The sequence below is a fragment of the Lycium barbarum genome, chromosome 8 (assembly GCF_019175385.1).
Source record: "Lycium barbarum isolate Lr01 chromosome 8, ASM1917538v2, whole genome shotgun sequence".
In the NCBI taxonomy this organism is placed as follows: domain Eukaryota; kingdom Viridiplantae; phylum Streptophyta; class Magnoliopsida; order Solanales; family Solanaceae; genus Lycium; species Lycium barbarum.
In genome coordinates this window covers 124,762,807-124,786,488 of record NC_083344.1, presented here as the reverse complement: position 1 = coordinate 124,786,488, position 23,682 = coordinate 124,762,807, and the positions used below count along the sequence as shown (strand labels likewise).

At 35.2% G+C, this 23,682-nt stretch overlaps 2 protein-coding genes across 2 annotated transcripts; both read left to right on the top strand.

Moving 5' to 3' along the window:
- The first annotated feature begins 7,094 nt into the window (after positions 1-7,094).
- On the top strand, positions 7,095-13,546 carry LOC132607147 (vacuolar protein-sorting-associated protein 37 homolog 1-like). Its single transcript, XM_060320987.1, has 7 exons — positions 7,095-7,294; positions 9,241-9,462; positions 11,266-11,353; positions 11,945-11,984; positions 12,063-12,109; positions 12,248-12,368; positions 13,159-13,546. Exons 1-7 carry the CDS (start codon positions 7,278-7,280, stop codon positions 13,314-13,316), a joined length of 693 nt encoding a protein of 230 aa, XP_060176970.1. The 5' UTR covers positions 7,095-7,277; the 3' UTR covers positions 13,317-13,546.
- A 3,981-nt stretch (positions 13,547-17,527) lies between these two features.
- Positions 17,528-23,463, top strand: LOC132607146 (carotene epsilon-monooxygenase, chloroplastic). Its single transcript, XM_060320986.1, has 9 exons — positions 17,528-18,221; positions 19,306-19,602; positions 19,685-19,882; positions 20,717-20,818; positions 21,971-22,111; positions 22,206-22,313; positions 22,744-22,826; positions 22,922-23,084; positions 23,179-23,463. The coding sequence occupies exons 1-9, from the start codon at positions 17,730-17,732 to the stop codon at positions 23,236-23,238; spliced, it is 1,644 nt and encodes a 547-aa protein (XP_060176969.1). The 5' UTR covers positions 17,528-17,729; the 3' UTR covers positions 23,239-23,463.
- Positions 23,464-23,682: the final 219 nt, after the last annotated feature.

Sequence of the window (23,682 nt, the reverse complement as noted above, 5' to 3'; positions counted from 1 at the left end):
TCAAGTGTCTAAGCTTTCCAATACTTCAAACAACATGGAACAATCATGAAACTTACCTTGGAGGATGGTTGAACAATCCTTAAGTTGAATACTTCAATTAGCCAAAACCCTAGTTCCACCTTCTTGAGAATTTCTTCACTTAGAAGATCCTTTGATGTGTTCTTACACTAGATTTCATGAAATTAGTGTTGTTGGTCTTGATATTCCCTTTAATTCTCTTGAATTCTTGTGGAGGAATTGTTTGGAATGTTCTAGAGGTCTCTTGAGTTGTTGGATGAATAATGAAGTAATATGAAGTCTAAGTCCCTTTTTAAAATCACAAAATCTGATCTTTAATGAATTCTTGTCGGGATGAACAGTGGTCATAAACCACCATATACAGACCGTATTTTGATTTACGGTCCGTCCACTGTGGTCGTATTTAACCATTTCAAAGACAGAAAGTTTTGGCTGATGGACATGGTAGTTTACGACCTGATTTACGGTCCGTAAACCAGTTTACGGGCCGTAAACTGGGTCGTATTTAACCATATTCAACATTTACAGGAAGTTGGGATTTTTGACAAGCTGGAGGACGATTGCACTATACGGTCCGTAAATTACTTTACGGGCCGTATAGTGCCATATACGACCACTGGCTGAAAAAATTTCCGCGACTTTCTTATTTCCAAAAATTCTTAATTAGCCATTCCCGACTTAATAAAACATCATTCACTCAACTTTTCATCATTCCACTCATCATACAAGTACGGAGAAATTTCCGAGGTGTAACAGAAATGATGTCTTTTCTAAAAAAAAAACTATACAGAATGATCTTTAGTTTTTCGCGATAACCTTTCAAAGACACTGGTCTTTGGTTTTTTTTAATTTTTGCCCTAGCAAGGGTTAGAACCAGGAACCCATGAATTTTCAGGCGGAGGACAAAAATTAAAGACCAGTGCCTTTGAAGGATATTCTGCCCCAAAAAAATGAAGACAATGCTCCTAGAATTAACTTGTGGATTATGGAGGAGTCCGTGACATTTTGCACCCTTAATGTGTACTATGTTTTGTGATTTGCATCCTATCCTTTTTTTTTTATGACTTGCACCCTAACCTCTTCAAGTTTTTGCAAAATAGTACAACTACTCTTTTATAAATAATACATGAGGACAAAATGGGGAATACAAATAAAAAATCATTTTTCTAAAATTTATTTATCTTAGGTTAAAAGTATAAATGGAACTGAAACTCTTCCCGCCATCTATCATTAAAACTTGGGTGAGATTAGGTTAAGCTCTCCAAGCGTAAATATTACTGAAGACATCATCACTACTGTTATACCCCATTTTAACCCGGGTTGAAGTGGAGTACAACATATTGAAAATTCCTATTTTTTGCTTTATTTTAAGGAGTCGCCACCTAATTAGTTTAATGGTGAATTAGGGCACCTAATTATTAACTAAGGTAAAGCTAACTAAACCTCCATTAATAGTCTGCTTAATCAGTATGATTCTAGGTAGGGGTTCTATATTATCCTAAAGGGAAGGGGTTAGGCATCCTTTAGAATCCGTTAACTACGGTTATCCGGCCAGACTTAGGTTAATTAATTAAGGTTAAATATAGTGTTTAAATTTTAAGAAAATAGCTTGTACCTATTACTAAGGTTTCAAAGAAAATATAATAATGCTATTTGAACTAACTTGTAAGAAAGATATAGTAATTTGCATAAAGGAGATACTTTTGAAAATGAGACTTATAAATGTTGTTAAAACTTTGAATGAGAATAGTAATGTTATCTTAAAATAAGACTTATAGAAAGTATAATATCTTTTTGCATAAAAGAAGATTTTAAATGCTATTTATAATAAGACTTCTAAAAGACTTCAAATAATAATGCTGTTTAAAACGAAACTGATAATTTGCATAACAGGAGATTTTAAAGTGCTATCTGAAATAAAGTTATAAATGCTGCTAATGCTTTAAATGGAAGTAGAATACTGCTATTCAAAACAAGATTTCGAAATATGATAATTTGCATATAAGTAGGAGAAAACGCGAGTTCACACAGTGTTTTAACAAATATTTGAAACAAACTAAACGATGATGTATTAATTGACTTTGCGTTTTAGAAGTATAAACAAGATTATGTTTTATTAACTACATTTGGCTAAAATATGCATAATTTGGATAAACCTTAAAAGATGTCTACAAAATATTCTTTAGTTCCTGTTTGCATGTTAGTGGCGTTTTAAAGTTCCCAAGATAATAAAATATGATTCCTTTGACTCAAAAATATGAATTTACGCTATTGAAAATCAATTATTCTAAAAGTAAATATTCTAAATACTATAAATAACTTTAATATAAAAGAAGAAAATGAAACTTACGGAACTAATTATTAGTTTTCCTTAGATTGACTACCCATTACTAAAAACTAAACCTACTAATTCATTCAGGATTTATCTAAACTAAAAAAAAGTTAGTTGCATAATACAAATTAACGGGCACAAAATAAAATGAAAGGGCAATAAATCAGATGGGCCAGCCCACTATGGGGCTGCTGATCTGCTGCTGGTGGGAATGGGCTTAGCCCACGTTTTTTTTTATGCTGCGGATCTGCCTGCTATTGGGCTTCGGCCCAATAAATTCTGTTTTCTATTTTCCGCTGCGGACAGGATTGATAGGGAATGACTCGGAAAGATTTCGTTGGGCTTTTAGCCCAACTCCGAATGCGGGAGAAGAATGAGTCCCTCGGACTCGTATGCGATGGTCATGCACAAAAAAAATGAAAGGAAAAAGATTAGTATCTAATCAACGGATAAGGTTAAACATGTCAAATATAAACTCAAGACATTTGCCGTGCATAATTAATGTATATCTCATACCTACATATACACGACCAATCGAACATGCTTGCAATATAGGGATCACAACAAAATATCAAGCAAACAGCAAACCCAAACATGCTCCCCAGATCTGGTTTTATACTTCACTAAGTATAGCAATCTATGAGCAACTTAATGACTTTTAATTAACACAGTGCATGCTGAATCATCAATCTTTCTATAAACAGAATAAACAAGTGAAACTGAAGATTCACATTTTCTGACAGAAAACAAGCATGAGATTTATTTCCCTCTGTTATTCAGAAAGAGGGAAGGAAAACTCATGGGTATCTCATATGTCCCAGACCAAAACCAAACATACCAAAGAAAACACAAAACTCAGTCCCATGCCTAACCAGAAAAATCAATTGAAACTGCCCAGATAGCAACAAAGCTGGGAACAGACAGAAATTGCAAAACACTACTTTCAAATAAGGCTGAACAGCAAGGGAGGAGGGGAAAAATTATATAGTAGTTAAGAATACATCATGGTTTACCATATATATAAAGTAACATGATTAATGGACTGTTTAACCTATGCTGTTATCTGAAACACTTTATACATAATCATTCATTTATGCTAAAGTTCAGTAACAAGACATCTATATGCTGGAAACATTTGGCACAATATAGAGCAAGAATAGGCATGAGGGATACTGATTTCACAAAGGGCAAACTATAGGCCAGCACTGATAACATGTAGGCATATAAGACCACTGTTTAATTTAGACAAGGACAAGTATTCAAATCACAGGAATTGATAAACACAGAAGGATACAAGTGATGTCATTAAATATGGTCTTATTTAATATGTTTAGAATTTAAACCAACACAGCACTTAAGATGAAACAGAAATTCAGAGCCGAAATGTTCATGTGAAACATCTCAAACATATGACAACATCTCTTCAGTATCATACAATGCATTTAGGATAATCATATAGGTGTTTCAGAGAAAAGAGAGACATGTAAAGGCGTAGGGACAGGACAAGACTGGACGTGAAAGAGCCTTATCTATGTTCAAATTCAAACACAGGACCATGTAGGTAGTTTAAACAGATCAAACCCTTCAGCAACGCATTCATCAAATTATGCTAAGTACAAGATTGAACATTTAATCAAACATGCATACATTCTTGATATACTCATGATAATGTTGCAATCTAAAGTAACCTCTAAGCTCCATACATATTCGATTCGCACAATGGTAAAAAATGGGCTAAAGCATGCTATGCCTACTTCACAGAAAAGGGATTCAAACCATTCTGGACTTTCAAACAAGTACTCAAATTTAGGGATTGCCCAAACAGAGGCAAAGGAGTTGAAGCAAGCAACTATCGATAGCTTAAACTATCACTGTTGTCCACCAGATTTCAAATAAATATGAGAAGATAGAATGCTCTTTAAAGAACTAGGATTTATTAACTCAATATGAGACAAATTCTATGCAATGTCTATGTTAGGACTAGGTGAAGATGGGTATGTGAGATCCAAGTAGATTCTTACAAGTTCATTTTTTGCATACAGAGATCCCATTTCAACCAGTTTTAAATAAAAAAACTTATTTTAGCGTCTTGTTAAATCCAAAGTCCTTATGAACTGCTTAAGAGATGAGAACAGTTTGAACATTCAAGTAAAACAAGGACTAAACTTCGAGCATGCTAATGATAATATCGAATACAATGACTCGTATGAGCACTCCTAAATTGCAGTACTAAAACATTTTAAAAGGTCAGGTAGGAATTTCGATTCAAACTCCTATATGCATATCTAAACCCCCAATTTAAGTTAAACAACATCGTATAACTAAGCGAGGCAGGCCCTTATTACCAGATTAAACCAAACATTATCAATATAGTCATCTAAATATAAGCATACAGACACAGCTGAGACTAACATCAATCTAGGCTGGGATATGCATATACCAGCATTATCGACTATTAAAACCGCAATCAATTAAACCCGAACATACACTCATATTATTAAGCTACTAACTGAAGTTATATTAACTGAAACTACAGAATATGCATGAACACACTAAATTGACTGAAACGATAAAGAAACACACATCGACACACGAAAGAAAAGAACATGCGAGCAAAGTAAAAAGGACAGGATGACTACAGACCTTTTTTTGGTGCAGCGAACAGGGTGCGGGGGTTTCGATATCCCTTCAAACACTACAAATCTACTTCGAAATACCGCGAATTCCGAATTCGTATACCCTCAAATCCAAACGGATGACAAGGGTAAAAACAGAACAAAAAAAGACGATTTAGATTTTTTTTTTTTTGACTTGATATCAAACAACGCTGCTAAAAGAACTGATGTTTTCTTAAAGGATTTCTGCTCTCCAAGAATTTGTTCTTTTTTCTCTTTTTTTCCTCTTCTCCTTTTTTTTTAGATTTGTTCCCCTCCTTTATAGGATGGATTGTGGTTTTCGTTTGAGAGAAAGAGAAAGAGGAGCAGGGTCAAGAGGGAGTGGGGTGGCAGAGGAGCGTGGGAGACAGGGTATGGTGGAGGCAGCAGAGGGGAATGGGGGGTGTCAGAGAGGAATGGGGCGCGGCGCTAGGGTTCGGGGAGAAGAGGAAGAGAGGCGGAGACTAAAAGAAAAGAAGAGGAAAGAAAAAATGAAGAGGGTTTCCCTTATTCTGAAACGGGATGGGCCGGATAATTTTGTGGGTTGGGTTATTTTAACATGTTGGGCTGATTGTTTAAAATGTTGGGCTGTGGTGAATTAAAATGTGGGCTGGGCGTTAAAATAGGCTGATGAATAAAATGTAAGCTGAGTAGTGAATTAAATGTGGGCTGGTCTTGCGAATTAAGCCTTAGCCCAAATAATTTTAGGATTTAATTATGGACTGAATTAATATGGACTAAGTATGAAATATGTAATTATTCGTGCTCAGATGGTAAAATTATATGACATTGTAATAGTTGTGCAACGTTTAATTGTGCGAAATAAATGCGATGCGTATGCATAAGGCGGTAAAAATGCTGAAATGATAATTATGATAATACTGGTAATAATAATAATAATAATAACAAAATAATAATAATAATAATAATAATAGTAATAATAATAATGGTAGTAGTGACGGTAGTAAAAGATAATGACAGGATAATGAAATGCCGATATTAATAAAAGCTAATTATAGTAAAAAATGCAAATAATTATTTTTTAAAGTTGCCAAAATATTAGAAGCGAAAAATAAGTATTTCGGAGGAAAGGTGGGACAAAATTGGGTGTCAACAACTACTAAATCATCCATAGATAAAAGCAAGGAGAAATTGAAAGGTCCATCAAAGAAGAAAATAGTGAAAGGTAAGAAATTTAGGGTAGGTTCAATATCAATCTTCTTTAGTTTGTCACTGGGGTATTGAGTTACCAAAACTTCTTGTTTGCAACCCCAAAAGACAGGTTTCCAGATCTATCAAACCTTCAAACAATTGTAGATTATTTTTTTTGGTTAAAAAAATTGTAGACACTATCATGTAAAACAAAAACAACAAAGATCAATTCATTTTTAGTTTCAATTCTATTTTAGATAAAACCAGCATTACTGAAAAGCTACAAGTGTTTCTCTTCAATTTAATAAAGCATAATGAAAACTAGGCTCAATTGCATATCACGGTGCAAAGTTTCCAAGTGTTGTTTTCACCAATTTGATATAAGAATAGATTGGCGTAAAGATGTAACAATGTAATAATATGAGGAATTATAAGTTTGTGAAACTGAAAACTAAAAAAAAAAAAATTGCCTTGAGTCAATGTTGTTCCACTCTATGGAGCAAATTGAACAGCAACACTCAAGGAATCAAATGTTTTTTTTTTCCTCGAGTCATTGTTTGCTAACTCCACCATTTGATTTCAACTCTGCAAAAAAAAAAAAAAAATATACTTGATAAAGACTTGACATGTAGTAGAAGCTATTTTTTCAAGTTAAAAATAATAGATGTTATCTTGTGCCCTATGTGCAGGGGAACGAGACAAAAAAGAATTGTTTCAGCTTTCAGATTGAATATTATTTCTTTTTTTATTATTTCACGATTTTTTATTTATATTCCCCATTTTGTCCTCATGTGTAATTTATAAAAAGAATAGTTTTACTGTTTTGCAAAAATTTGAAAAGATTAAGGTGCAAGTTATAAAAAAAATAGAAAGGATAAGGTGCAAGACACACATTAACAAAAAGAAAGGATAGGGTACAAAGGTTGCAAAATGCCACGGACTCGATTGTGGGGAGTATATATTATATATATACACGAAAAGAAGAAAATAAAACAGTAGTTATAATAGAAAATTGCTGTGAAAATAGATACGCTGTTTCTTTGAAGTTTTATTGCAAAGGAAAGTTGAAAAAACGACTATCTTCCTTTTTAAGGTTCCATTTTCTTGTGATTGTCCCAATTATGTTCAACAAACTCTGGTAATATTTCTGTGTTTCTATTTCCTTTTTTTGTTATTCCATTCTTGAATCGCGTTTCATTGTTGAAATTAGGGCTCATTTTACTATACTTCCTGTTTTGATCTTCTCTTTTGTTTGCCGGATGATATATTTTCTAATTTGTTAAAAAAATTGTTTATTTCTTACACTAATCAGTTCGGGTTTTTTTTTTTTTTGGTGATTTGGATGTGGATTTAGGGATAAGTGTGGGATTTAGGGAACATCTAGTTTTATAGAATTCTTAATTTATTCAAAGTTTAAATCATAGTGTATTATTTCCTTATAAGAAAAAAATATAAATCATACTTCCACCGTCCTGATTGAAGTGTCTTAGTTTGTCTGGGCACAAAGTTTTAAGAAATATAAGGAGATTTTGTAATCTTGTAGTGTGTAATGTACTAAAATGTCTTTTGAATTTTGTGGTTTTAAACTTGTCATGTATGGTGTTTGAATTGTCAACTTACTAAATATAGAAAGCGGCACTTTGGGACAGATCAAAACTGAAAGTAAGACACTTAAATTAGGACGGAGGGAGTAATAAATAAATCGTAGAATATTCGAATACGACGTGCCACAATTGAGAGGATAGATTTAAATGATTCATAGAGTCAGCTTTGATTTGTTTGGGATTGGGGCGACAAAGATGTTGTTATTGTCAGGAATCAGGAGAAATTCATAATGTTAGACGTCTATTATAGCAATTTATACTTTGATAAGGAATTGGTTAAATGTGAGGCTTGGGATCATTAGCTACTGTATAATTGGAGGAACTTCAATTCTCTTGTTGGTCTCCACCTAATGGAGCTTTTACTAAGGCAATCTTATTGGTGTTTACTGTCTTGTACTGTAATATGGTAAGTGAAGGCGTTAAAAGGGGCCGGGTTAGACATAAAATTACATGGAAGGAAGTTGCGTCCTACATATGCTTCGTACCAATGCAGACTTAGCTAAAGATAGAGCGCAATGGAAGAAAAAGATCCATATAGGTGATAGCTACAAGAAGTGGGGATTCATATAGCTGACCCCAACTTGTTTGGGACTGAGTCGTAGTTGTTGTTGCTTGTACTGTACTTTTACCAGGCAGATTTGGGCAATGTTCTTGAGTCCAGAGGGTCATGCCCGGGTGCATAAAACTTTGCTTTATGCAGCTGGCATGAGTTGTACTCTTCTAAGGACAGCAGATTATGTTGGAAGGAGATTCCTACTTGCATTTTTCTGGAATATCTGGAAGGAAATGGATAATAGATGTTTTAATGATAGGGGAGAGATATCTTTTTTTTTTATGACAAGGGAACCCGCAGCCGCCACCCTTTAGGTGCGCATGGGGTAAACTCCTCTCCTGTGCAATAGCCCGCAAACCACAGGAGAGATAACCCACACTAGGCAAGCCATGTGAGACGAGCTCGACCCCGAAGGCAAATTCCCTACTTTAGCAGGGTTTCAAACCTGAGACCTCCATTATGAAAGCCCCATGCTCAATCAACTGAGCCACCCTTGCGGGTGGGATGGGAGAGAGATATCTTATGTTGTTACATGTTAAATATAGATGTTTAAAGAGTCTTCACTTATGGTGTAGGAAGAACATCGTATCTGATATGAACTCTATGCTAGATCTTTTGTATTCCTTCAAGACATAGAAGGAAAACTTCTCTTTTGTAATTTTCTTGGGTACCTTATTAATACTGTTTAAGAGAATGTTTTACCTTTTTTTATAAAAAAGATTTGGTGTCTTGTATTCATTTTCCTGTAAGCATTCAGAAAGCAGAAAACTGTATGCATGTAATTTCATGTGTTTTTTTCACCATAAGACTTGGTATCTTGCATTGACTTTACTGACATGGTATGCTCTCAACAACTAGGATGCATGAAATCATCTTATGTAAACTAAGTTATTTTTAACATATGTACCTTTTTAAAAATTCCTACAGGGGTGGTGGGCAGCAACCTCAGCAACGCCCACAGGAGGGTAATAATGATTCATGGTATCCACCATCTGTAGGAAGCTCTCAGTCTCCCGGATCTTCCCGCCCTGGAACTCCTAGCTCTTCAGGCAGTTATGGTGTCCAAAGACCAACAGATAGGCCAAGCTCAGTGTCACATGTTTCCCCTGCAGAGGCTGCAGGCATTATTGCCGCTTTAAAAGATAAGAGGTGGGTGTTGGCGGATGTATATTATCCACTACAATGAAGTACGCGCACTGTTTTCTGTAAATTCTTTTTTTCCTTTTTTTATAAGATGTACATGATCCTTTTCTGTTGTATATCTGCATTTTTTTCTTAATACTCATGAAATTTTATCTTGACTAGGTATGTAGACCGGTTTCACGTTGACCTGCTAACATAATAGAATTTATATTTTTTCTAAAAAGGAAAACTAATAGAATTTATATAGCTCTCTGATCCCAATAAATAATTTGGTCAACTCCTGATAAATCTTGAAGCTGTAATGCTACCGTCATGCACTTGGAACAGTATAATTCTCTTTGTAAACTCTGCTGTGCTGGTACAGGTTTTATTGTTAGATAGCAGAGCCTTTCAGCGTTGTGGTTAAAAACTACTAAATACATTATGGACAATTGATGCTAATAGGGTGTTTTTTCTAGAAAAAATCGGAGTAGCTTTCCAGATATTCTGTTTTTATGAAAACAATTTGGAAACTAAACAAGAAAGAAAACAGAGTTGATCCTTAGGTTTGTTTGATAGGCGAGAAATACCTATCTGTGTATCTTGGTATATATATCCTTACTCCGATTGTTTTCTAGAACGAGCGCAATTTTATTTTATTTTTGGTTTAATAGAAGTGTTGGAGAACAGAATTGAAAACAGAAAACAGAATAATGCAAATTTATGTTTTCCACCCAAAAATAGTAGGTCATGTCCAAAAACTCAGTCACAGAAATGAAATAGTTATAAAATTATATCCAAACACTCACTTGAAGTTGAAAGAAATGTAAAATAGTTATCTTGTTTAAATGCCGTCTAATTTTTCTGGTGGAAGTTGGCCTCAGGTTTGCTTCATATGTGAGAAGCATCTAAGTTGCTCGGATTCGGGTGCGGGTATCCGACAAGGATGCGGATCTGAGGGTCGGATTCGGTAAAATCTTAATTTTAAGATTCGGGGGTACGGATCCGGGTAGTGGATACGGTGATGGGATTCGGCTTAAAAAAATTCAAAATTATAAAAATAGAGCTATAAAGATATTCCAATTTTTTGAGAGAGATTCTTCGGAAAACTTACATGTATGTTGTAGAATTCAATCGTTCATTATCCAAGATGGGCGTTACAAAACATAAATTAATTGTCAAAATATCAACAAGCTAATAATTAATATAGAAATTATCCGTCTTTTCTACGAGAAAGAAAACATTTTATAAGTAGCAAATATTGACCAAGAGGAAAAGCTAAAAAGAATTGAAGGTATGCCATTTCCCATGTTTCAGATCTGTTTTATCTTTTATTTTGAGAAATCAAAATCTCAATTTTCCCCCCAAATTTGTCCATGGACTCTGGTCAAAGTATCCAATGTGGATTGACCGAATCCCACCCGCACCCGCACCCGTGTCGTGTTGAGACGGGTGCGGCAGAAAAAATGAAAAGTCCGTGCAACTTAGAGAAGCATCTCTATATGTTTCTTTTGTGCCTTTAGTGTCTGTGGAAGATATTGGTTGATCATTTTGTGGAACCTGTTAAGTTACCATATGTGCATCCTTTTGACGATGACACGAAATGAACTGTAAGATTTGACTTCTCCGAAATTTCTTTTGCCAGCAGATGAATTTTTGAAAGTATTCATGACTGAATTTATTTGTTTTCATGCTGGGAGTTGGGAATGATAAAAGAGTTATCATGTTTTCTGGTGATTAAATAATTAAGGGAAGTGCTAAGCCTGTTTCTTCATTCTGCTTCACTTTTAGTGTCTGATTATCGATCTCCCTTCTTGCCAAAATTTTCAGCGTTGATGAGCTAAGGAACCTTCTATCTAACAAGGATGCATATCAGAACTTCTTACTTTCGCTCGAGCCTGTCAAAACTCAGAATAAAGTAAGAGGTTATTTTTTTCTTGTTTACCATTGTTTGTGTTGCCTGTTCTACATGATTGAACTGATCAGTTCTTATTTGTGCTCCACTAATATATCCCATGTGCCTGGTTGAATGAACAAATTGTTTCAGGCAGCAAGTATTCAAGTTATATATGGGTGAATTTAGTTGTCCTACATTTGTATGGGGTTTTTTCTCCATGAGTGGCAAGGGTTTTAAGTTAAAGATAAAAGAATGCATTGAAGCTGTTCCAGTGTTTCCCCATCTTGTTGAGAGTTACTGTAGTAGTTTCATTTAATCTGCTTTATTGAGTTTTCTCTAATTTCTCACTCATGCAATTTAAGTATCATAAGATACTTTCAGATTTGGACAGTCAATGAATGTTTCTTGTTCTTTCTTCCATTCCTTCCCTTCCCTTTTTTGGGCCAAAATGGTCCTCTTGCACTTCTTGTCTTCATGCTCGCTTAATTTATGTGAGAACTTTGTTACCAATTACAGTCGTCTTAATATAGATTTTACTGTAACTGGTCTCTTCTCTTTTCACTGGATTTGTGCGATTTTAATTGACTGTTTTCCCATAAATTACCTAATCAGGTCAGAGATGATCTTCGGAATGAAACTCTGCAGCTTGCTAGTAAGTCTGGGTCACTTTCTAGTATCTAGAGGTTTTCACTCATTAAGCAGATAGATTCTGAATCCACTCTTTTTGCAGGGGAGAATTTAGAAAAAGAACCGCAGATAATGGAGCTTAGGAATCAGGTCAGATATTAATTTTTCTTTTTTTACTTCCTCTCTGTGTTACTTTCAATTTTTAAATGAGTCGTTTGACCTTTTACCTTCAAAGTATTCATTGCATCTGAAAGGTCTTATGTGTTGATCCTATTTTGCTGATTACAGTGCACAATCATCCGCACCACTGAATTGGCTGCTGCTCAAGAAAACCTGCATGAACTGCAAAGAAGAAAAGAAGAGCTTTTAAAGTTTTACTCTCCTGTATCACTCCTCCATCGGCTACAAGGTAAAAAACAATGGAAGTACATGATACTTTTTGGGGGGTGGGGGTAGGGTAGGGGTAGGGGTAGGGGTAGGTTTCATTTTTGATGGACAAGACAACTGGAGCAAAATATAATTATAATACATCAGCAGAACAAAATTAGATCTTTGATTTTGGGGGGTCTTAATTCTGCAATTTCAACTAGTTGAGGGGCTATCAGAAGTTCAATCCCTTGTCTAAACTCTAACTTGGACTTAGAGTAAGGAAACTTTTCAGATATAGAAATAGTAAGGATCTGATGCATTGGGAGCTTTCATGACTCGACAGGTGGGTACCGAGTACCTCTGCTTACCAAGGATTAGGTAGATGGAAAAAAATGTGTGTTTCATCTTGAACCTTGGTCTCCAAGGTTTTCACCCACTTCATTGACCACTAGGTGACACCCTTGGTTGCTTAAGCTTAGTTTCTTTTCATGGTCACATTCCTTTGGGTTGTGCTAGAGTTTGGGGAGGGGAGGGGGTTCGAAAAATGCGAGGGTGACCTGTGTAGATCAACGAACATTTTTCCCATTTGAAGAGTGTACTATATTGTTCTCCCTAACCTTGTATGCAATAAAAAAGGCTGATAGGAACTAGGAACTCAGATTGCATAGCTGATCAAACCATTCTTGAGAAGTTGCCTGATGGCCTTCAATGGTGGGTGTAGAATGGATAACTTGGGCATGGATTATTCTAGCTTATTGTATTAGAAAACAATATTAACCAGACATGCAAAGAAAGAAGCATAATTAACTGATGTGTTACTCTTGATACAGATGCCATGAAAAAAACAGAGGTGGAATCTGAAAGTCTGGAAAAACAGCTTCTCGAGGGGGAGATCGATCTTACATCGTTTGTGCAGAAGTGCAAAAAGCTGCGCCACATTTACCACAAACGTGCACTCACACACCTTGCTGCAAAGACACATCTGTAACTGGCTGAATGTTGCTTAATATGATGTGTGTCAATATTATATAGCTGAGTCGGCCTTTGCTGCTAAAGCTGTGTGTGAAAAATTGTTTCAGATGTAATTTTGTGATTAATTTCTGCCAACTTGGCCTCCACTGTGTAGCGTGATATCAGAGGACTATTAAATTACATTTTTTACACTACAATTAAGCATTATTTATATTAACTATGATAGAGATATCAGAAAATAGTCAATCTCGTCTTATCCCAGATTTCTGCTTTAAACATGCCTGTGTTGGTTTTTTTAAATGACGGTCGTGTTGGGGCCAGCTTGTGCGCGAATTGACTTGCCGATATCGGGTAACTTTGCTCACCCAGGCTTGGATGGATGGGAAGAAATCAAATCTAATGTTTTCTGTTTTGGCTGGGATTGAACATGAGGTGTCACGGTTTTTCTATTGTTTCATTGATCGCTAGGCCACACTTTTGAATGCCATGCCTGTGTTGGTGTGAACTTGTGCTTTATGTGTCTTAAAGCACGATTGCGTAGTCTCTGACACTTGTATATATCTCCTCTCTTCAACAATTGTGTTGGTGTGAACTCGTGCTTTATTTGTTCTTAAAGCACGATTGTGTAGTCTCTGACACTTGTATATATCTGCTCTCTTCAACAATTACAGGTGAATGTATATATCTCCTCTCTTCAACAATTACAGGTGAGAGTTTGCGATCAATAATGCCACTTACCAAAAGTGGCATCTAACTTATTTGAAGTAAAAGAAAAAAGAGGAGGATGAAGGAATTGCACAAAATGAAGCATAAAGTTCACTGCACCCCAAAACAGGAAATAAGTACCTTAAATGAATAATAAAAACAGACAAGAAATCAGTAAAAGATAGAGAAAAACTAAGGACAAATCGAATAAAACCAAAATTTGCCCGCAGCATAAAATTCACTAAAATAGCTACTTTTGAAACCTTCTAGAGAGAAAATGGGCTTCTCGCGATCCTTTGTCTAAATTAGGAATGTTATAGAAAAAATGACATTATGTTAAAATTGTTGTAAATTGGATGTCACCAAGTAAACTTGGCCACCAAGTTTGCTTAGCCACCAAGTTTGCTTGGCCATTAAGCTGTTGCTTTTGCTCCGATAAATAGGAGTTTGTCTGTAAAATATTATATAGACAATGAAATCTCTCCTCAGTTCAAAATTAAATAATATATCCTGTATATCTAATCGTAGAAACATGATAGCATTTTCACAGCGACGGTTGGTGATTGTTATACAATTTCAGCTCTCAAAATTCAGCCAATGATGAAATCCTTCTACTGTTTATAAGATAAGTATTAATTACTTGTTCTTTGGTTCCTTTGAGCTTGAATAAATATGCCCATCACCTGTGATTATCATTACGTGTTTTAGTCTAGTGATGCAGGTGCCGTTTTATTTGGATACAATCTCGTGAGATTGGAGAGAAATATATTCTCCATATTTTATATATCTAATGGTGTCTCTTTTGATAAGGATAAGTCAAGGTTCTCATTGGTGGACAATTTCAACCCCAGTTATGTATCTCATAAATTCTTATGTGTAAGGTGTCTTTATTGTGCTAGTGATATGCAGGTGGTGACATGGTGATACTCCCCAAAGCTTAGTCCCCTACCGTGTGGCAACATGAGTTTGTCTGAATTGGGTAGCAGGATGGCCCGGTACGAGAAGTATAGCACCACACGTATATATGGCCATCATTTGGTTCCATTTAATTCTCAAAGTTACTTTTATACTAAGAAAGCTATGTCCATGTTTACCAGATAAAATATTTATATAGTTCATCTTATTTTTGATTTATAATCACCGGAAGTGGTTAAATTTCATGGTGCTTCATAGCTCCTAAAGCAGTATTTGCTTTGAAGCTTGATATATCCTTAATATATATGTTAAGAGCAAAAAAAAAAAAAGTCTCTATATCGTATGTATATCTCGATTTGCTCCTGAAGTAGCAATATCTTAAAAGAGGTATTAAGATATCATAATTTAATATGTTTAAGGCACGTTCAGATGATTGTGTTCCATTCCTAAAGAATGAGAGCTTTTGATAAATGTTACATATACAGATCCATTCCTTGGATTGAATGTGACAGTAAGTGGTAAAGCTTATAAATACGGATGTGCGTTTGGTTGTGAAAATATCACGACTCTCTAGAAGAGGTAGAATAATTGAGAAGAAATATTTTGAATATTCTATGTTTTACTCTCGAAGTAGTAAACTCAGAAATTTGCTCCCGAAGTAGCAAACTCTGGACCTTATTCCCGAAGTAGCAAACTTTGAACTCTACTCTTGAAGTAGTAGAACTTTAATTTTAAACTCTACTCCGGAAACAGTAGAACTTTGAACTCTACTCCCGAAGTAGTAGAACTCTAAAATTTACACCTGAAGTAGTAAATATTCTGAAATTTACTCTCGAAGTAGTAGAACTTTATATTTTACTCCCGCAGTAGTAAAACTTAAACTTTACTCGTGAAGCAGAAAAGATTAGAAAAATATCCAGGCATTATTCTAAAGCAATGTCTTCTTGTGCTTGAGCAAAATAATGAGCTATTGATGAACGTTGTATTTCAAGCATATTTGAATATCAGGTTTCATTCCCTGAAGTGAATGAAGAAATACAACTCCTGGGGAGATATAATAACAAGGAATATACATGTTATTTTTGTGATATGAAATTAAGGCATTGCAATACGTACCTGTCGTTCATAGAAACATCTTGAATTATTTTATTAAAGTATCATTCTAAGGCAAAAGGAAGCAGAGTAGAATGTTTTCTACTATAACCCCATTGATGCGTTGTGATTAGTTGTTATTGATTTCCTTGAAGAAAATAAACATTAATGTATCCTCTCCTGAAGGATGTGATTACAACGTGGTTGGCGCTTTGATACAAAATATTTCGATGTTAATGGCTAATCTCCTTGAAAGAAATATTTGAAATAAGTTTAGAGCTTAACGTTTACTTTTCGCAATGTATAGTTAAAATTGTCTTTAAATTTCTATTTGATTATTGATTTCTTTTATGACACTGGTAGTGTCTAACCAATTTTTCTTTCGTGATATAGAAGTACGTAGAAAATATTTGGTATTAGAAATTAATGACCAAGGACTCCAGAGGAGCTAATTGTTTATCTATACGTATTATAGCGTCTACATGGTATCTGATTAGGGTAAATTAATTAAAGTTTTTCGAAGAGGTTATATATGATAGCATTAGGGGTAGAGGTGTCAAAATGGGCTGACCCAGCCCAATCCAGCTCAGCCCTAAAGGGCCAAAGAATTAAATAGGCTAGGACGGGCTGAACCTTTTAATTGAAGGGCCTGTAAAATGGCAGCCTAACCCAGCCCTCAGCGGGCCGCGGGCTAGGACGGGCCAGCCCTACAAAAATGGCATTATGTTACCCCTTACTATAACTATGTGCTATAACTTTCAAACTAGGGTATAAATACTTTTTAATTTAGCTATGCATTTGGTTAAAAAAAAAGAATATTTATAAATCATGTGTTTATAACCAAAAATCAGCCGAACACCATAAATTGTTCACGCCTAAAAATGATATAATTACGGTCACTTTTGATTTCACCAAATCTTTCAATTTTATTTCTGTTATCTTTTATGATTCTTGAAGTAGGCTTGCTAAAACATAAATTTAATTATTTCTCTGTTCTATTTAAAAGTAGTTTTAAATCATATTTTTGATAAATAACTTTAAGTGTAAATTACCAAATATTAGTTAAGGGCAACTCGGTGCGCTAAGCTCCCACGATGTGACGGAAGTCTATTGTACACAATCTTATCTTATATTTCTGCAAGAGGTTATTTCCACGACTTGAACCCGTGACCTCCTGGTCACACGGAAGCAACTTTACCAGTTAATCCAAGATTCTCCTTCAACTTACCAAATATTACTCCCTCTGTCCTAATTTATGTGACGCCATTTAACTTAGCACAGAATTTAAGAAAGAAAAGAAGACTTTTGAAATGTGAGGTTCAAAACAAGCCTTATATAAATGTGTGGCTGTAAAATCATCTCATAAAGTTAAATAGTTTCTAAATATAAAAAGGTGACATTTTTTTTTTAGACAGACCAAAAATGAAAATGATGTCACATAAATTGGGTCAGAGAGAATAGTAATTATTTATTATATTTATCAGCTGCTTTAAGTAGTAATTATTTATTATATTTATCAGCTGCTTTAATTCGTTAACCTCATCTTTCAAAAGTGAATATAGTGTTAGATACCCCTATATTTTTGTACGGACTGATGATAACGTGGATAACAGATTTCTATAACACACGTCTGAAATACCACTACACAAATATCTGCACCTCCAAATTTTGGTTCTTGATGAGCTGAGCAACAACATTCTTCTCCTTCACCACCACCATGCCATTTTCACTCACCACATCTTCTTTCTCTCTTCTAACTCACCCCACCACCCACCACCACCACCCCAAAAAACAACTGCCACGTCATCCACTTTCCATAAAAGCCTCAACTAACAACAGCAACAACAAACCACCTAATTCAACTAAGCCCACATCATGGGTAAGTCCAGATTGGTTAACTAAACTTACAAGTTCACTTACATTAGGCTCAAATGATGATTCAAATATACCAATTGCAAGTGCTCAACTTGAAGATGTTTCTGAACTTCTTGGTGGTGCACTTTTTCTACCATTGTTTAAATGGATGAATATGTATGGACCTATTTATAGACTTGCTGCTGGACCAAGAAATTTTGTTATTGTTAGTGATCCTGCTATTGCTAAACATGTTTTAAAGAATTATGGGAAGTATGGTAAAGGACTTGTTGCTGAGGTTTCTGAGTTCTTGTTTGGTTCTGGTTTTGCCATTGCTGAAGGTCCCCTTTGGACGGTAAATTATCCTACTTTTTTTGGATATCCCTTGTGTATCTTATATTTATGTGGAATTTGGACTCAATGTGGTGAATGCTACTCCCTTCGTCCCAATTTAAGTATCTTAGTTTGACTAGCCACAAAATTTAAGGAATAAAAAGAGACTTTTGTATCTTGTGTGGGTCTAAATTAAGTAAAATGTCCTTTGAATGTTGTGGTTTTAAACTTGCTATGTAACGTTTGAATTGTCAACTTACTAAGTATAGAAAGAGACACTCATTTTGGGACAGACCAAAAATGAAAGTAAGACAGTTAAAATTGGGACAGAGGGAGTAAGGTGAAATAAAAGATTGATCTTTTCTGGCTACTTTGAATTGTTGTAATTTGTCAGTTTTGTGTGTGGTATATGCAGAGCATAAAAGAGAAGCACACTCTTGACTTATAATGTCAAGTTAAGCATGGTAATAAACTAATGAAATATGAAATTCTTGTGTAAAATTAGGTAGTTTGGCCAGTTTTCGGGTCTGCTATGAGTTTTTAGCCTCCATTTGAAAAGTAATAGGGAAATAGCCACACTTTAATGCATAAATAAAATTTGGACAGAAGTTACCCTACTTAAAACACGGAAGAAACTCCAGCAAATACCCTACTTAGACTAAGGAACGATTCATGGGGTTTGAAACTCCAACAAATTTTTGAACCCCAGGAACGATTTCATGGAGTTTGATACTCCAGCAAATTTTTGAGCCCCATAAGTTATTCCTGGGGTTCCATTTGTCAACTCTTCTAATTTCAGCAGCGTTTCCGGGAGTTGTTCTGTGTTTAAGTTGGTGGTAACTTTGTCCAGAACTTTTTCCGTATCAAAAGAGTGGCTAAATATTACTAATAGCTTTTAAAATACCGGCTAATATTTGATAGCAGGTGTTAAAAGTGGCTATTTACCCACTTCTCCCATTTCTTGTGAACCATGCTTTATATGTATGAACGTAACTAATGATTGATTTTTTAGGAAGTTATAATTGATGGAAAGTACAGTACCTTAGTGTAACATTATTATGGTAACCAATGTGTTGTTTTGAGCTTAAAAGCCTAATTTGATATAGGCAAGGCGAAGGGCCGTGGTTCCATCTCTTCACAAGAAGTACTTGTCAGTAATAGTTGATCGGGTCTTTTGCAGATGTGCTGAGAGAATGGTGGAGAAACTTTTACCTGATGCAATTTCCGGGTCTGCAGTAAATATGGAGGCAAAGTTTTCTCAACTAACACTTGATGTTATTGGTCTTGCACTCTTCAATTACAATTTCGATTCCCTTACTACTGACAGTCCAGTTATTGATGCAGTTTACACTGCTCTAAAAGAAGCAGAACTTCGTTCAACTGATCTGTTGCCATACTGGCAGGCAGGTTCTTCCTATACTTGAATGTTTTTCACCGAGCTTAATCTGTCTGATAATTTTGACTAAAATCATCCATGTTTTGTAGATCAAAGCTTTATGTAAAGTCATCCCACGACAAATAAAGGCTGAAAATGCAGTTTCGTTAATCAGACGAACAGTTGAAGAACTCATTGCAAAGTGCAGAGAGATTGTAGAATCTGAGGGTGAGAGGATTAATGAGGATGAGTATGTGAATGATAGAGATCCAAGCATCCTTCGATTTTTGCTTGCTAGCAGAGAGGAGGTCGGTCGAGATTTAACTAATTTGATACTTAATTGATAGTTCTGTTTATGGATTACAAAACTTCGCCGAAGTTGAACTTCTTTTAGGTAAACAACATCATCTATGGTATGTTAAATGTGAATTACGTCGTTATTCCCAAGGGTGTGGCTTAGCGGTCAATAAAGTGGGTGAAAATCATAGGAGATCAGGGTTCAAACTTCAATGGAGACAAAAGCGTTAGGTGATTTCTTTCGATCTACCTAAATTTTGGTGGGCAGTGTTGCTGGGTACCTATGCTAGTGAGAGGTAGCAGGTACCTGATGGTATGTGCAAGTTGGCCCTGACACCACCGATATAAAAAAACATTCTTACAACATCCTTATAGGATTCTGTTCTTGTTTCCTTGTAAAGTCTAGCAGAATAAAGGGGGCAGCCCGGCGCACGCATTGTTTACGCAGGGTCGGGGAAAGGACCGTACCTCGTTCTTAGTTTGACATCCATTAAACATTTGTTTTAGAGACTTCCGCTAGATTTGATGTTTCCTTCTGAAATAATCGTTATACGCAAACGTGGCCAATCAATCTGATTCTATTTCCCTCAAACAGTTCCCCTCTCTCTCTCTAATACTACAGACAACGCCATTGGTTTATAAAGACCATTGCCATATACAGTATTGTTTAAATACTCCAAAACTCTTCGAAATCCAAATCTCTCCTTGTGATTTTCAATCTTTGAATTGACATGTTTACTTCTTTTGGAAAAAAGGATTAATCATAACATATCTTCTTAAAGACAAAATACTGCATGTATAGCTTAATATGCATTCTCTGTATATGCTAACTTTCTAAATTTCAGGTTTCAAGTGTACAACTTCGAGATGATCTTCTGTCAATGCTAGTTGCTGGGCATGAAACCACAGGTTCAGTTTTGACTTGGACGTCATACCTGCTGAGTAAGGTATCTTTAATTGACCTTTCTCTTGCTTTGCATCCTTAGTCCCCTCTTAATTCATAAGTCAATACTTTTCCAACTTGAATGACAGCAATAAGTTGTGCAGCAGAGAAGTGCAAGGTTGTTTTTTTCTTAATATTTTTGTGCATATTTATGATGTATTTTCCATCTTAAATTCAGCCTTTTGGACCCTTTTACATTTAAATATTGCACATGGTTTTTTGGAGGTAAACACTCACTGCCACAAGTACACACTTAGAAAATAAGCCTGCTGTTCTGTGTGTTTATGTCAAAGTCATGATTTTACCATTTGAACGGAAAGTATGGTTCTTCGATGGGTGAAAAATTATTCATGCAAGCCAACCAATTGGAATTTTTTTATTATGTGTCTCACACAACTGACACTAGTTGTGCGAGACACCTTTTTGTCTGTTGTGTGAGGCACATAATAAAGTTTTTCCCTCTAGCTTGGTCGTGCACTTCATCTTCAGACATTGTTGTTCATAAATGTAAGTTGGAAAAGTTTCTTTTAACCTTCTTCCTTCTTTTGGCTTGTTAGAAGGGGAGCTATGTGAAGTCAACTTAATTGTTGTGAGTTCTGTCTCTGTCATTTATGTTAACTTAACTTCCTCCCCATCCACAAGACAGTACATGATTATAAAGGTTGAATTCGAAGAAAAGATGTCTTAGTTTGTGATAGATGGTGACTTATCTAGAAAAAAGAAAGAAAAGCCTGTGAAATATGGTGCTCCCAGCAACAAATAAATGCCATTTGAAGAGCTTTTTCTTACCCAAGGACAAAACTGCTATAAACTTGCTAAGAATAGTTTTATCCGTATGGTCTTAGCTAAAACACATTGCATGATGTCACTTATGGTAATGCATGTTAATTATCTTGTCAGCACTTTCAACCATATTCTGCTCTTTAGGAATTTTTAACAAGTTTTATTGCCCTTTTACCTCTATATTGGTGGAAACCCAGTTGTTTCATTCTTGGATATGTTTTCGTCTTTATTTATAAAGAAATGGTGATCCTGTGAGCATATTTTTTTCTTATATAACTCATAATCTTGTATACAATAAAAGATGGTGCATGACGGAAACTATGCAGATTATAGAAAAACATGTTCTTCCCTCATATTTTATGTTCTTATGCAGGACCCTTCCTCTTTGGAAAAAGCACATGAAGAAGTTGACAGAGTTTTGGGAGGACGCTCTCCGACTTATGAAGACATGAAGAATCTCAAGTACTTGACCCGGTGCATAACTGAGTCACTCCGACTCTATCCACATCCACCTGTAAGTTCGTCAAAGTTATTTCTCCTTTTGGATTACTTTATCCTTATGCATTATCTTCTGATAACCTGATTTTATAGAGAACTGTTTTTATTAGGTCCTAATAAGAAGAGCTCTAGTAGCTGATGTGCTCCCCGGAAATTACAAGGTCAATGCTGGTCAAGATATAATGATCTCGGTATATAACGTTCATCATTCTTCAGAGGTAAAATCTAAGAGCTTTTTCTGATCTTTTACACTCTTTTTTGTAACTGTTATTGACCTTTTTTTGGAAATTAATTCATTGAAATTGTTTCTGTTTTATATAATTTTTTGCATCCCCACTATAGGACAGCCCATGTTCGACTTGGTCTCTAAGTTCTCTAACAACCATTTTCAGTGATTTGTTTATTCTTTATTGCCTGTTTATGTGGATATATGGATCTACCTTTTCCACTTTGGCTTTGCGCTTAAATTAAGCATACAATTTGGAGAGAGCTTTCTGGTAAAATATATTGTCCCACCATTTCCTCCTCCTTTTTGGGTTGCATAATACATTTAAGTCTCATTTTAATCTATTGAAGTGTTTTCTTCCTGCCTCGGAAAATGTCACCAGTACAGAAAATAATTTGTCTTCGCTGTCTTTTTTTTTCCAGGTATGGGAAAGAGCAGAAGAATTTGATCCTGAAAGATTCGACTTGGAAGGTCCGGTTCCAAACGAAACGAATACTGACTTTAGGTATTCATTTCTGCCTTACCTTTTCTTTTTCCTATTCAGTTTTTACACAGCTTGTCTGAGTAGAAGATTATCGTTCATATATTTACTTGTTGCAGATTCATCCCGTTTAGTGGAGGGCCACGAAAATGTGTTGGTGATCAATTTGCCTTGTTGGAAGCTACAGTTGCTCTTGCGATATTTTTGCAGAACTTCTCGTTCGAGTTGATTCCAGATCAAAATATTAGCATGACTACTGGAGCAACCATTCATACGACAAACGTAAGATTCTCACCTAAAGAACTAGCTATTTTTATTGTTATAAGATGTGTAACGAGTTCTCACGATGTAAATTATTATGTCTTTCCCAATGCAGGGTTTATACATGAAAGTGAAGCAAAGGCAAAAAGAATCTGTTTTGGCTGCTGCTCTGTAAATTTTGTCACAAGAGAAAACTTATCTTGATTCTTTAGATAGACTGGACAAAACTGAATAACATTTATATATATATATCTTTCAAGTACTTATATCAAAATGTAAGGTCACAACAGTAAAGAAATCACGTTCTTCACTCGACGGTAACTGGAAAAAGACTACGAGAATGTGTATTGATGATTGCCAAGACAAAAATCATTCTATTAGAATTGTCAGTATTGCATAATATTCTATTTTTGCTCTGGCATTATCGTCTTATTTTTCTATGCCTGTAGAGTTGGTTGCAGATGAAGTTATTGTTTTCGGTTCGAACTCTATATGTGTGTGTTTTGTGTAATAACTATGTATTCATGAAAAAAAAATAGTGAATGCAGTTGTACTTAAGGTCATCGAATTTAAAATCTCAAATGACCTAACACCAAGAAACGAAAGAGGTAAAAACAAA

Bases quoted from the DNA above. Each gene is read 5' to 3' on its own strand.
- LOC132607147 (XM_060320987.1), top strand. The intron at 9,463-11,265 runs GTGGGTGTTGGC...CAAAATTTTCAG, and splicing joins GCCGCTTTAAAAGATAAGAG to CGTTGATGAGCTAAGGAACC. The intron at 11,354-11,944 runs GTAAGAGGTTAT...TTACCTAATCAG, and splicing joins CTGTCAAAACTCAGAATAAA to GTCAGAGATGATCTTCGGAA.
- LOC132607146 (XM_060320986.1), top strand. From the start codon at position 17,730: ATGCCATTTTCACTCACCACATCTTCTTTCTCTCTTCTAACTCACCCC. The intron at 22,112-22,205 runs GTAAGTTCGTCA...TGTTTTTATTAG, and splicing joins GACTCTATCCACATCCACCT to GTCCTAATAAGAAGAGCTCT. The intron at 22,827-22,921 runs GTATTCATTTCT...TACTTGTTGCAG, and splicing joins GAAACGAATACTGACTTTAG to ATTCATCCCGTTTAGTGGAG.